At 49.2% G+C, this 14,308-nt stretch overlaps 1 protein-coding gene across 7 annotated transcripts in view; it reads right to left on the reverse strand.

The window, feature by feature from the left end:
• Nucleotides 1-38: 38 nt before the first annotated feature.
• The window catches only part of Tet (tet methylcytosine dioxygenase-like), a 247,985-nt gene continuing 233,715 nt past the window's right edge, over nt 39-14,308 (reverse strand). For all 7 annotated transcript variants that reach the window (XM_076526256.1, XM_076526254.1, XM_076526257.1 and 4 more), the window contains 5 exons: nt 14,056-14,231; nt 12,311-12,664; nt 11,941-12,168; nt 11,717-11,871; nt 39-11,642 (listed from right to left, as the gene is read on the reverse strand). In XM_076526256.1, the coding sequence (XP_076382371.1) occupies nt 9,023-11,642; nt 11,717-11,871; nt 11,941-12,168; nt 12,311-12,664; nt 14,056-14,231 (3,533 nt within the window). In that variant the 3' untranslated portion in view covers nt 39-9,022. The remainder of the gene's footprint in view (nt 11,643-11,716; nt 11,872-11,940; nt 12,169-12,310; nt 12,665-14,055; nt 14,232-14,308) is intronic.

Below are 14,308 nucleotides of genomic sequence, written 5' to 3' on the forward strand. Positions count from 1 at the left end.
GCAACTGTTCGAAGAAGGTGAAATGAACCAAGTCCGTGTTACTCATAAAAGTTTCTTGTATTTCTCATTTCTCTCTTATGTATATTCACAAAGGACAATTACATCTTACTTATAACATATTTCATCATCTAAATGTACCTCTTACGTCGATAATAGTCATCGATAGCAATGATCAGTTGTATATTTTATTACTTATCGTCTACGAAGTCGCTACTAAACACTAAGCATACTCTGTGTGTGTATTTGAATGCTGTGTATGTATGTATGTATGTCTGTGTGTGTATGCTGTATGTGACTTGAGAGTATATGTGATGTGTTTGTGTGTGACCTGTGTCCGAATCTCCGTGTTTGTGTATGAGTGCGTATGTGTGTGCTCTGTTGTGTCCGGTGTGTAAGTGTGCTCTATGCGTGTAGATCCTGTGTGTGTATGTATGTATGTATGTATGTATGTATGTATATATGTATGTATGAATGTATGTATATGTGTGTGTGTGACTCATCGTTCAAGCACACCCGCGCTTCACACGGTCGCGTCCCGTCACGCGTCGTCGCGCGCGCGCGCACATCGACTGTCCAACGTGAACAGATCCGGACGGATCGAAAGACGATCGAGATGCGCGCCGATCGACGCCCCGGCATTCCTTGTACCCGTACGGACGCCCAGCTGCGCGATACCGATGCACATCGAAAATAGACCATACGAAACGAGAATCTGTAAAACAGGGGGGGGGGGGGGGAAGGAAGTCACGTTTACACATCATCGTCACGGTACACGGCTACGACAAACAAACTCTGTTCCGCGCAAACAATTTTACTCATATTTTTCTACCGCGTGGTTTCGCACACGTTCTCACACTCTCGTTCACCGCTGATCGATCAATCGAGTTCCATTGTTTCTCGCTTAAAAACTCTTTTCACTGGTGTCTCGCCGCATCCCTTTCGCTGATTCGGCTCGTTTTTTTCGTTCACGCGGTTCCTTTTGGCGCGATCGAACGGCGAAAGGCGGCTAAACGCTTTACAATATATATATATAAATATAATACTATATAAATATAAATATAATATATATATTTATATTTATATATATTGTAAAATATATATATATATAAATATAAATATATATATTTATACATATATATTTATATATATATATTTATACATATATATTTATATATATATTTATACATATATATTTATATATATATATTTATATATATATATTTATACATATATATTTATATATATATTTATACATATATATTTATATATATTTATTTATTTATACTCATTATAAAACTTACAATTTAACTTACGACCATCTATCTTTAAATCGTCAATATATTAGATTTTCTTCTCCCATTCGTCGCGATTACTTTTTCATCGTTTAATCTCGCGTAAATAAATATTCATAAATACATTTCGGCCCGATGCGGCCGGGACCGTTCTCTCGATGGATTTCCTACCCGGTGACCCGCGGTTTATCTTCGTCGGCCGAGGTGTTCCCCGGCGGCGCTATCGTCGCACAGTGATTCCTCACCGTTCCGATCACGGCGGTCAAGTGATTCGACCAGATTTCAAGGCGACGGGGGGTGGGAACAGATCACGCGGCACGACGGACGCCGCCGATTCGCGGCGCGCGGCGCGCGCTGCTCGCGTTCCTATACAACCGCCGCGTTACGTGACCAGCTCCACGCTCCGCCCATTTGAGACCCGGCCCGATCGACCGACTGCCACGGTTCCGATTCCCCGTTCGAATAACGCGCGTCCTTTGCGTCGCGAGCAACCGCAGCCTACTCGATTTCATAAATAATCTAGCTCGCGTTTTCCGTCCGTATGTTCGCGTCTCGTGTCGACGATCGGGACGCCGAGGACTTGTAATCGATCGAGGCAACAACCTCTGACCCGCGTCGCGGCCCGAATTTCGATTTAAAATTTCTTCGTGGTTCTTTCATCCAAAAATATATGTACACATATGTTTATCGGTGTATACGTAGCGCTATATTCCGTATGCCCTATTCTTTTTTTCCATTTTTTTTCGGGGGCTGGGGGGAGAGGGGATACATTTTGGTACCAAAAGTGCAAAAATCCTGAGCGAGCCGATCTCCGCTTTTTCTTCTCTCGTCGAGTACGTTTTTTTGTTTCCTTTCTTTTCACCAACAATGTCCGAGTCGGCCTGCGCCCACAGGATCGATCGATCGAGCGTTACCGTTACGAAATCGTACTCTGGCGATACTTTGAAAACGATTCGGTAAGAGAAGAAGATGATATGTACTGCGTTAATTTTTTCTTCCGGGAAAGTTCAAGTTGCTTCCAAGGTAGTCCAATCGCGTCTCTCCATTTCTTTTCCATCGTTTTTGCTAATTAATCGCTAATTGGTAAACCGAACGCGACGATTAATTATTGAGAAAACAAATGAGAAAGCTCGATGATCCCGCCTGTGCGCAAGGGCCGACGTACATGTTACGTAGACGCGGACGCATGTTTGATTTCCTTCGCGTACAACAGTAATAATAATAGTAATAATAATAATAGTAATAATAATAATAATAATAATAATCATAATAATAATAATAATAGTGATAATCATAATAACGATAATAATAATAATAAAAACGTCGCACGATTTTCGCAGGCCCGTTATATGCTGTTGTCGAAACGAAAAACCATTCGTCCTTCTCTCCCATCCGTTCCCTGTCCTCAGAGAAAGACGCGATCTCTTTCTTCCCCGCGGCGATCGGACAGCCGCACAACCAGTCGATCAACTATTATTACTATTTATCATTTTTGTCGGTCGACTCGCATCGAATCGATCATCCCAATTGTTTCAATCTGCATCAATCGTTTTCATAAGGCGGACATGAGTGTTTTCACAATTCTTTCATCCTCCTCCTCCTCCTCCTCCTCCACTTTTGTTTCTTTTCTCTTTATTATTATTATTATTATTTCCCACGCGAGACAGAATATACAGCTAACTGTATTTCCGGCGGTTTGTAATTTTCACTTTTGTATCTTGTCGTCGTAATTACATCTATATATATTTATATATATAATATATATATTATGTATATATACACTATATAGTGTTATATAGTATATATATAGATACGTTCGCTACAAACTATTTAAAAAATTTGTTCTTCCTCGCTTCACTTCACCATCTCAAACTTTCACACACCCCTTCGTCATCACCATCATCATCATCATCATCATTATCTTCATCATCATCATCTCCAACATCATCATCATCATCATCATCTCCAGCGTCATCATTATTATCATCTCCTGCATCATCATTATCATCATCATCATCGTCGTCATTATCATTATCATCATCATCGTGATCATTATGATCATCATCATCATTATCATCATCATCATCATCATTATCATCATCATCATCATCATCATCATCATCATCATCATCATCGTTCCGCTATTTCACTTCAGTTATCGTTACTATTATTACTTTTATTTATTTATTTATTTATTTATATCTTCTTTTTTTGTAAGTTTTTCGTAGGTTTTTTCGTACAAAACAAAATGGCATCTTTTTGGCATTGGAAGAAAAAATACAGTTTTCAACCTCTTTCTTTCTTTCTTACTCGATCGCGCGCGCGCTCGCTCTTTCTCTCCCTCTCTTTTTTCCCTTTCTCTCTCTCCCTCTCATTCCGTTCCACACGCTCAAAAACTCGCGACCTTCGAAATAAAATTTTCAATTTTCTCGTTCCTTTGTTTTCTCTACGCACGGCCGTTCTTCCTCGGAAACAAATCGATCGACTGCGATCACGGACGGCGCGCGCGACCACCCGTGTGTTTATGTGTGTGTGTGTTTGTATGTGTGTGTGCGCGCAACAGCTTAACCGCAACAATAAATCCCCGCCGCCGCGCGCGCGCGCCCTTAAATTTCTAACCTTCCTTTCCCGCTCTTTCCCTCGCAGCGTCCAGCTTTAATACTATTTTGGCATCGTCGCGTTAGAATCCCGAGTTTCCGCCGTTCCTGTGGCAAGCAGAAAATCTGGAAACGAAGAAAAGAAGCGGCAACGACAGCTCCGTATTCACCTCTTCGCCTTCCCACCCCTTTTATTGCCTTTCGTCCCCCCAAACCCTCGAAAAATAGCTCTCCTCCCGTGTCATCGCCCTGATCGCGCGTGGAAGCGGCACGATCGATCCCCGATATTCGCCGATCGCGACCGCGAAGCCATCTTGAAAGAGCAGCTCTGAAAGTACGTCCAGCCGAACGTGTCAGCGATCAAGTTTACAACGCTGGCAAGTCCACGTTCACGTCGCAGGCTCGCAGGACGAGGGCCCCCTCCAAGGACCCCCGAAAGCCGCGCCTGAGCCGTCCAGTTGCCGGCCAATAGCTTCGGCCGCCAGCGGCGGTCACGTGATCGTCGTCCATGCGCGCCGCTCGCGTTCGCTGACTCGTCGCGCTGCGCGCACTGCGGCTCGGCTCTGTCAGAGTTCGTGGGCCGTGATCGGAGAACAAAACGTGCGCGAGTGAAGTGTGATCGACGCGGTTACTTCATGGCTTTATGATTCAAACTTAACTGAGAGGAATTCGTCGCTGCGATTAAGATGACTGTGCTCGAAGAATTTTGTCCGTAAGAAAGTTCGCTGGTTCGTGGATCTTTAACCGTTTGCACTCGAGCGGGGACTCTGAGACAACAAGAAAATTGGTGCATCACGTTCCATGATAACTTTTATATTGTCAGAGCCTAGATTTATAAAATTGTTAAAAGTGTAACTGATTCACAAGACTCGATTCCATATGCATAACGAAATTATTTCAGATTTACAGTTAAAACTTAGATTTATTGTTAAAATTGTTGTATCACGTTCCGAGATAATTTTCATATTATCAGTGTCTAGATTTATAAAATTGTTACAAGCGTAACTTAGCCGCCAGAACCAATTTTGTGTGCATAAAATGCGCTTTGTCACATAAAATGGAAATATCACTAGTCAGAAAAATTATTTTAGATTCACAGTTAAAACTTAGATTTAAAGTTAAGATTGTTATATCACCTTCCGAGATAATTTTCATATTATCAAAGTCTAGACTTATAAAATTGTTACACGCATAACTGAGCTGCCAGAACCAATTTTGTATGCATAAAATACGCTTTTTCACATAAAATGGAAATACCATAAGTTAGAAAAATGATTTTAGTTTTATAATTAAAATGGCTTCGAGTGCAGAGGGTTAATTACGATTAAAATTCAACTAAAAAGAATTCGTCGCCGCGTTTAAAAAGACCGTGCTTGAAGAATTATTGTCAAACTTTCTAGTTTACTAGTTCGCGGTTCTTTGTTTCTGATTCGAATTCAACCAAGAGGAATTCCTCGTCGCGTTTCAAAAGACTGTGCTTGATTAATTCTTCATTCCGTGATAGACTCATAACCTAAAATTTCCCATTCGTCCAGTGGTTCCGATTGCAACACGCGGTGTCTGGCCGGGCACGTGCGCGCCGTTCTAGGTTAGGGCTCGAAATAAACATAGGAATCGTTCGAAACGGTTCAATTCCTCGACGCTGACGCGATGCAGTAAAACCGTCACTTCTTTGAAACTTGAAGCACTAGAACTCGAAAATTGCCCGTGACTCGTTATTTACAATTGGGAATCGATCGTTAAACGTTTTGATTGTCGTTTGAAACCATGGAAGAATCATCGGCGGAACGAAATCGTCAGCGTGTCCGCGATTGCACTATCGGCGGGACGGTCCAGCGAATTCTACCGGAGGGATGCGTTCGTGGCCGAACCGGAAGTCGCCCCAGAGGGCGCCGGGAGTGAGAAGGAATGTGCTCGCCGACCGGCAGAGGTCCGAAACGGAAAGAGTCAGCGAGAAGAAAGAAACGGACGTCGAAGATCTCGTGGAGACAACTCGGCGTTTTTCCTGAACGGATCGATCGGGAACTAACCTCTCCCGCCAGAAAGATTTCCGCTTAATTGACTGGCCGTGATCGGGCCCCGTCCACGAGCGGAACATCGCCCGTCGCGAGACGCCGATCAGGATTAAAAAATAGATCTCTGGCGACGATCGATCGTCGACTGCCCCGTCGTTCCGTACACGATCTAGGGGATCCCGGAGTCGCGCGTGAACAAAAAACCGGTGGCGCGATGTCTGTCTGTCTCGATCGAAATCGAGAACCTAGCACGGACTAGCGTGAGAAACGTCGAGCGCGAAAATATTTTTCCAAAAACAAGAAAGAAAATGATAAACCGCAGAAGCACGCTTCTGAGACCGGGGGTCCTCGAACCGGGCTGGACGAATCGACCGCTTGCGTGATTAAAAACCGAAGAGAAAGACGGGAGAACAGAAGAAGGTGGCAAACGAAAAAAAGAGACGAGAAAGAAGAGGACAGAAACGAACTAATAGAAATAGCAACTAGAACAACACGTTTCATCAAGAACTTAATTAATAAATAATCGATTAAATTAGATTATATCGCTAATTATTACTGTTTTGCCGCTAATAATTATTATTACTACTACGTTATGATAATAATGAATGATAATATATTAATGATTCTTATAATACTCCGATGGGCGAGGGTCCCGGACGCGTCTTCCCCTCTCTGCGGCTTCTGTGCCGCCCGAAGTGCCACCTGCGCCGGCCGGCATCCGGTGACCCGGTCATCGGCCAGTGGTGTCGACAGCCAAAACGGAGGAGGGAGGAGCCCGCGTCGATTCGCGTAACAAGAACGATCGTCCCGCGAACGAATAAATAAATTGTGGTCGTGTAGATTCTGTGCTCTCCACGGGAGGGGAACTGAAGACAACCGGTATCCCCACTATCGCGCCCCAACGCGAGAACGGCAGAGAGACTTGCTGTGTCTTTGCTCGGTTCGGCAGAAGGGCGCGTGGAAGGGGAAGCCGGCGAGCGAGGCTCCCCCACCGTGGACAGCGCCGGATTAGGGGACGAACAAGTTAAGAGTCCTCGGACCGCGTCTCTGTCCTCTCGGCTACCTCCGTATCGTATCGTCGCGGATCTATGACCCTCTATCCGATCACTGACCGACTACTCGATGGCTGGAAACGAGGCAGAGAGAAAGAAGGGAGAAACGGACAAGAGAGACCAGTCGGGGTAACTCGAGGAGACACGAGTGGCCCCGGAGTGAGGGGAATAGCTGCGTGTTGCAGGGGCGAAGAAAACGACGCGGGTCGTCGACGTGTTTGGCTCTGGCACTCTCTCGAACCCGATGGGAACCGCCGTCCTCCTCGTCCGCCGAAGAGCGACGGCCTCGTTCTCTGCTGTCTCTCGGAGAGGGGCCCGCCTCTCGGGCCCCGAGAAAACTGATATCCGGGCCCCGCGCTCGCAGGGCCAAGAGCTAGACTCTAAAAGGCTTGGAAAATACAGTCGGAAGAACTGTGACTGACGAAGAAGACGACAACCTGGGACGCGCGCACCCTCCCCCTCCATACCGTCGCGCGCCTGTCCCCCCTCCCTCGTTCAAGCTCTCTCAATGCTCTCGCTTCTTTCCTCCCTTTCGCCTCCCTCGTCAACTCGCCCGCGCGCGCGTCTCACCTCTCGACATTAGGTTAGATAAAAGATGCTTTGTACTCAGCGCCGACCCGAAGGACGAGAATTGTTAGTAATTAATTACCCGCGTATACACGCGTCCGTATAATATAGTTCTGTGTGGCTGTGTGTAGGGTTTCGTGTGTGCTCTTTAACCTCCGTGTGTCGTGTCTGTGATCCGCGAAACCCCCACCCCGGGGTTTCTCCCTTAATTAATCGGTACACGGTAATGATAGAGCCTACGTGGGTGCAAACACGTGCAAAAACGTTTACAAATAAATACGATGATTAAGAAGCGCAATGTACAATAGGCGAACGAAAACAAACAAAGGGAAACAGCGTAGAAAGACAGATGGTGGAGAGAGAGAAAGCGAGACAGAGAGGGGGGGAGGGAAGTAGGAAATTTGAGAAGAAATTAAACGTCGACGATTATCGTTTAATTATCTTAAAAACTTGAGATCATTTTCGTGTGTCTGTGTGTTTGTGTGTGTTTGTGTCTCTTTGTCCCCGTGAGTGTATCAGTGTACATGTGTGCGTGAGTATATGTTCGTCTCGTCGAGATTGTGCACACGACCTTCAAAACGTCCTTTTTCTCGCGGGTGTTGTGGGGTGGGTAGGTGTGGGAGGGTTGCTTTGTCCGGGAGTGTCTACCCTGCCCGTGGGTGTTTACCTAGGGTGAATCGCTAAATAACCGAGGACAATGTGCGGAAAAGAAAATGGCAGATCGACGACCCGTCTGCTGCGTGACTATACACAATCGTAAACTGGCTTTGTACAGGAATTTGTACCGGCTTGAACCGCTCGTCGTCTCTAGGCTTGGACTAGCTAAATACGATCACGACTCTCTACCAACACGAAACCGTCGTTTCGAGAAAGGAAAACACATGTACAATCAACCGGATACGTCTCTCATTCATCCACACGGTGATCCACTCTGGCGAGATCCGACCGCGCATAAGGCGGCCCGACCTTAAGACCTGTTCTCAGCTGCCTTCTGCATCCTCTTCGGCGTGTTCCAGACGCTGGATCGGTTCGGCGAACGTCGACCACACATCCATGATTCGTGTAAAAGATCGGTATCAAAAAAGGGAAGCCCCGATTTAAAACTCCGCGTCCGTGTCCGTCCTCTCGTTTCCCCGTGTTCGTCGTGTGTCCCTTGGTTCGCCCGTCAGGTCTCCGTTTGAGCCTCGTGCTCCCCGCAAAAACGTGAAATAGAAAAATGGCAGTGCAAACGTGTTGTGTTCGTGTGTGTACGTCCCGTCGTTACACGACTGTAGAGACATCTACGGGACGACGATGGCTAGTCGAGGAAGCTCCCTCGACGGTTAGTTTGATCCCTTCAGGAGTACCGCTCCTCCAGCTGCTGCCCGTCCTCCTCTCGGCCTGGGTCCAGCGGCCTAGCGTCCTCTGTCGACGCGTCCTCCAAGTGTCAGCGAGATCGACCGAACGAATCCTGGCACGGTTCATCATCGATGGCTGGAACCGTGGCCACCGACGGTCACTCATCCGATGGCGCCACCTTCCTGATACGGGCCAGTTATCATGCACGGGTGCATGGGGAACAGCGTGGTCCAGGTCATCGTGGTGTAGGTTGGCGATCTCATCATGAACTGCGAACTGGGAACGTTCGGCACGTGGGGGACGGGGGTGGCCTTGTCAGTGGTGGTGGCAGGACTGGTCGGCGTCGATGGCGTCGACGGCTGCGACGCGGTGGAGGTGTTGCTGCTGCTGCTGGTGGTGGCAGTGGTGGCAGTGACGCCTAGCTTCCTCAGCCGCATCTTCTCCTCCCACTCGTCCCAGCCGTGCTTCGGCCGGTTCAGGTTCCGGTGTTGGTAGAACACCAGGCTGATCCTGGTCGGGTTCAGTCGGTTCGGCTTCTTGAGAGCCGTGGTAGCGTGCATCTCGTGCTTGGCGCACTCGAACAGCACGCTGCCATGGCCCAAGGCGATCGCAATGCCACCCATCTGCGAGTCCTTGAAGCACTCCTCGTTGTCGGAATAGTCGGCAACCTCGCCCAGGGGCTCGGCCTTCGGAGGTGGCTCTGGTATCACTGGGAAGTACGGAGGCGGGCCATAGATGTCCCATCGAGGAGTGTCCCACCTGGCCCAGCTGGGGTTAAGGCTCTGGTAAGGGGGCACTCCTTGATAGGGGTACTGAGGCGAGGGGAAGCAGGCTTCCCTCTTTGGCTGCTGATAGAACTGCGGCGGGTACTCGGCCGTCTGACCGTGGTACGGCTGATGGTAGTTGTAGCCTTCCCAGGAGTTGGAGTACGGCTTGTCGAAGACAGGGTACGTCGGGTAGCCGTACTGCGGGAAGGACGCGTGCGGATGTCCAAGGCCGGGCATCCCGTGAAAGTCTTGGACCTGCTTCACCTCCTCGGGCCACGGGAAGCAATTGGCGTTCGTATTACTCGCTGGCTGCCTGGTGTCGTGGTAGCCCTCCTTCGTCTTGTCCTCCGGCCAGTCCGGCCTCCTCTGATTGCTATGGGGTCCACTGCTCTGGACGTGGTTGCTCGGACTATCTGCGTACGCGTTTCGCGCTGGATCCTGCGGCTTAAGGAACGTCCTATTGGAAGAATTTTGATATGTATTGTCCGTGGGGTTCTGGCTGGATGCGGTCCTCGACGGAGGCCTGCCCTTCGGCACCCGGAAGGGCGAGGGGTCGGACGGTGCCTCCCAGCAGTGCTGCTTCGACTGATCCGGCTGCTGCATTCTGTCGTTCCAATTCAACGTTTTCTGGTGATCTACTGGCGGTTGATGGTTCCTCTCAACATGGACCTGATTGCTGTAACCCTGCTGCTGGTCCGGGTACCAGGAGCCCAACATGTTCCAGCCTCCTCCTCCTGCCTGATCGGACGGCGCCGGTGACATCTGATTGATGCCAGTCTTCTGTTCCGGCTTCTGTTGACGGTACTTCCTCTGATCCACCGACCCGTAATTCTGAGGTTCGTGCGGCTGATTGTTGGGGGTCAGATGCGCGGAGCTGTGGAGCAAGAGGTCCGGGTTGGTGGCGCCAAACGGTTTGTGACTAGCGTTGTTGTCCATGCAGGACGACACCGAGAGCCCGCCGGAGAAAGCGTCGTTGGGGTCGCTGTGATGACCCTGATACGGGAAGTTCCTCGCCGGCTGGACAGGGTGGGCCGGGTAGTGTCCTTGGACCCGGTTCGGGAACGGCTCGGCCTGCGACCTCTGAGCCTCTAAGTAGTTCTGCGTCACTGGATACTTCTGACTAGAATCTTGTGGTAGCTTCGGGAACGGTAATTTCGATTGGTCGCAGGCCTGTACGACGTTGCGCAGGTTGTTCTGGCCGTGTTGCTGATTCGAGCGGACTAGCACATTCCTCTGGTCCAGGTGAGGCGGGTACGAGCCGATCTTAGGGGACGCGCTGCCCTGTCTGTTGTCGTAGACGTTCTGATAGCCCCTGCCAGGATAGCCGGCCTCGGGGTACGAGCTCCTCGGCGACGCCATCCTCTGGTCCTGCGGCGCGGGTGGACAGCTCCTCGGTGACATGGCGTAGGGATCCGCAGGTGTCCCCGCGTGGGAACTCCTCGGTGAAACGGGATGCGCCCTTGGCGAATGAGGATAGCAACTCCTCGGCGAGTCCATGGTGGAGTTCGGCAGGTTCCTAGAGCCGGGTCGATGCTCCTCCTGGGAGACCGCGCTTCTAGGCCTTGTGTCGTCCAGACTGGTGCTGTCGGGGTCCACCTTCGCATCCCGGTCCAGCCCACCGAACGAGTACTCGCCCCAGGGATTTAGCCAGTTGTTCTTCCGCTGGTCGAGCCAGCCGTTCCTGCTCCACTGTTGTTCGTTCTGGTAGCCCCACCCTTGGTACATGGACACAGGACTGTCTAGCACCGTCGAGGACACCTGGGAGCTCTGCAACTGCGCGTCCATGCCCTCGAACATCGACGCCATCTCCAGAGACAGCTGGGGGTCCCTCATCTGAGACCTAACCGGGTCCTGGTGACTCGGCCCGCGATTCTGATCCGACGTCTTCTCGGTGGAACCCTTCGAGCCGTCCTTCTTGCTGCTAGCTGTGTCCGGCTCGTCCTCTTTCCGCTTTTTCCCGTGCCGTCTGCAGGGTTGGAGGGGAACTGAGCGGACCCTTACCTCGCAGGGGTATCTGTAAACCGTGATCACGTGAGCAACGTTGTTATTTTATCCACTAGGTGGAGCTACCAGAAGCTACCAACTTACTTTGTTAGTACTTCTACATGGCCAGCGCGGACCTTCTCCTCCTGTCCCTCCTTCGACCCGGTCTCGTCAGTGGTGTCCATAATGTAAAGAGGTAGCACGTGTAACTGTTCGTCGTCAGGCTTCGATAGCGACCGGTGTTTCGTCAACGTCACCACCTGCGGGGAACAGATCCGTCTTGCAATCCGGATTTCGCAGCAGGCTCCATCGGTCATCGCGCTACTCACCACGGTGCATCCATTGTTCATGTTGTGCAGGTCACGATGAGAGTGCGCGCAGAAGTCGATGCAGGCTGTGACGCCGGAAAACGGCCGGCCAGGTTTGAACCCTAAACGGCACTCGCTCGCTTCCCGTTCGAACTGCGTCTGATTGTTGAAGGCTTCTGGTGCAAGGCTGAGGTAAAGCGGCGACAAAAGCGTCGCCAGGACGTGCATTCTTTCTTCGACTTCTTGCTCCTGAAAGCAACAGGTGGCCGGTGTGTTATCGCCTCGCGACCACGCCCCGCCGGACACAAAACTGATTTATGTCATTGCAACCGGCATGGGCCTCGAGCTTACCGTCCGGGTCTCCCCCTCTACTTTGCTCGCGATAGCTCACCTCCGATCGTACTGACAGTCGAAATTTACGGACGGTTTTGCTTCTGGCGTACTTGCAGCCGTTGTAGTACATGGACCAGGAACAGCCGAAGGAGAAGCTGGCGCCGCAGGTATCAGGATCGAGTCCTTGGCAGGCGCAGGTCCTCGGCTCGTTGGTCCCGCATCTCCTGGTCGTCGGCAGACCGAAACGGTTCAGTTTGTGGCTCAACAGGGAATAGATCCGGTCGGCTTCGTGGGTCGGCACCCCCTCCCAGGCAACCATCGCCACGACGATCCAGGCTGTAGGGCACTTGTGGCCTTGCCGGTGTTTCACTATGGTCAGGATCTTCTCCTCCAGACCGGATCGTCGGATTATCTAGCGAATCACTGATATTACAATCACCATCACCAACGTGGACCACAGAGCGAGACTCGAGCCGACGATTCAAAGCGATTCGCAAGCGGGATTCGGATCGGTGTTTGGTTAGGTACGATCAAGGATCATCACAGTGGGTAGTTTTCAGAGCTCAGATTTCGAAGAAAAAATGTCAATTTATTTTATTCTCTTACGTTCCATCGAGGGTTTTACAAGAACAGATTTTTCCATGGTACTCGGAACACGAGTTGACAATATATTAATTAGTGTAATTTGTACGGTTGCTATCCGGCGGGCATTTTATTCACTACTTACGTCCTATTTATCGTTAATTAAGTGGTCAAGGAGATTGTCAATGGTAGATGGTTAAGCTAATCAATTAAATGGCTACTTATCGCAAAATGAGTATTCCAAAGACGATTTGTGTCGATCCTCGATTTACTCGTCAAATATAAATATATGAAAAAGATCAGCACTAAAATAAAAATAAGCCTAACGAACGTCCAGCCCCACGTTTATTGTCCAGTTCGATGGTCGTGCAAAATTCGACGCGGATACAAAAGCTTACAAACTCGTTTCTCCCCGGACAAAAACACGTTCGAGCACACGACCGGTAACCTTACCAACTAACGGATCAAAATTACTTAAAGTATTGGTCACGCGTGAAATAAATACTCGTGGTCGGTTATAATACTTAAAAATCGATTCAAATATATTAAATCCGTCTCTCTCTATATAATAAACTATCCAAAAAAAAACTCTGAAATGTAAATGGCCAAATTCCCGCCAGTTATTCGCAGCGCGATCGCCACCGGGATTGAGCGTTACAGAATTACATCCGCAATCGCGCGAAACGAATAATTTTCCGATACAATAAACGGGCGTTAATTCACTGCTCGACAAAATTCATATAAAAAGAGCGTACGAACGGTCCGTCTTCAACGGACGCACGAAGACTTAACCCCTAAATTGAGCTACATCGAATATTTGGTAACAATCAATGTTAATCGACAATAATAATATTAATAATAATAATAATAATAGTAGTAGTAGTAGTAGTAATAATAATAATAATAATAATAATAATAATAGTAAATCATGGTATCGCGAGGAAAAGCAACAAACGTATAAACGCAGGATTAAATTAACAGCAAAGAAAAACTGGTACAGAAACTAAAAGTACGTTTACAGGTTATGTGGAGACAACGGTGGCGCCCGAGCGTGCGGACAGAACCTGAACCTGATTGGCATTCCGGATCAGCGGCGCACGATGGGTGCGTGGCGTGTCTGCGCACGCGTGGGTGGCACAAGTGACAGATGGAATCGGTTCGCGGGTCTGAGATGAGTGAATGGGACTCGCTTTGAACCCGACAGCCGTTTAATTCGCTTACCCACTTAGCCATCGGACATCCCTGGGTGGTTTTCCCCTCCTTTCCGGTGTAGATGACCTTTTCGAATCTAATGGCGTTTCCCTTAAGGCCGGTTCTTCGTTCAAGATCGTTCCGTAGGTCGGGCAGGCTCGCTGCCGCCCCGAGGTGAGTGTAGTACGAGCCGGGCTCTGGCGGACCTTGTGGTTGAACCTCATTTTACTTACGAGACACCGGGGGTCGTTTTTCAACGGATAGGAGAAGCAACAGAGAAGCG

Source organism: Megalopta genalis, chromosome 14 (assembly GCF_051020955.1).
Source record: "Megalopta genalis isolate 19385.01 chromosome 14, iyMegGena1_principal, whole genome shotgun sequence".
NCBI lineage: Eukaryota > Metazoa > Arthropoda > Insecta > Hymenoptera > Halictidae > Megalopta > Megalopta genalis.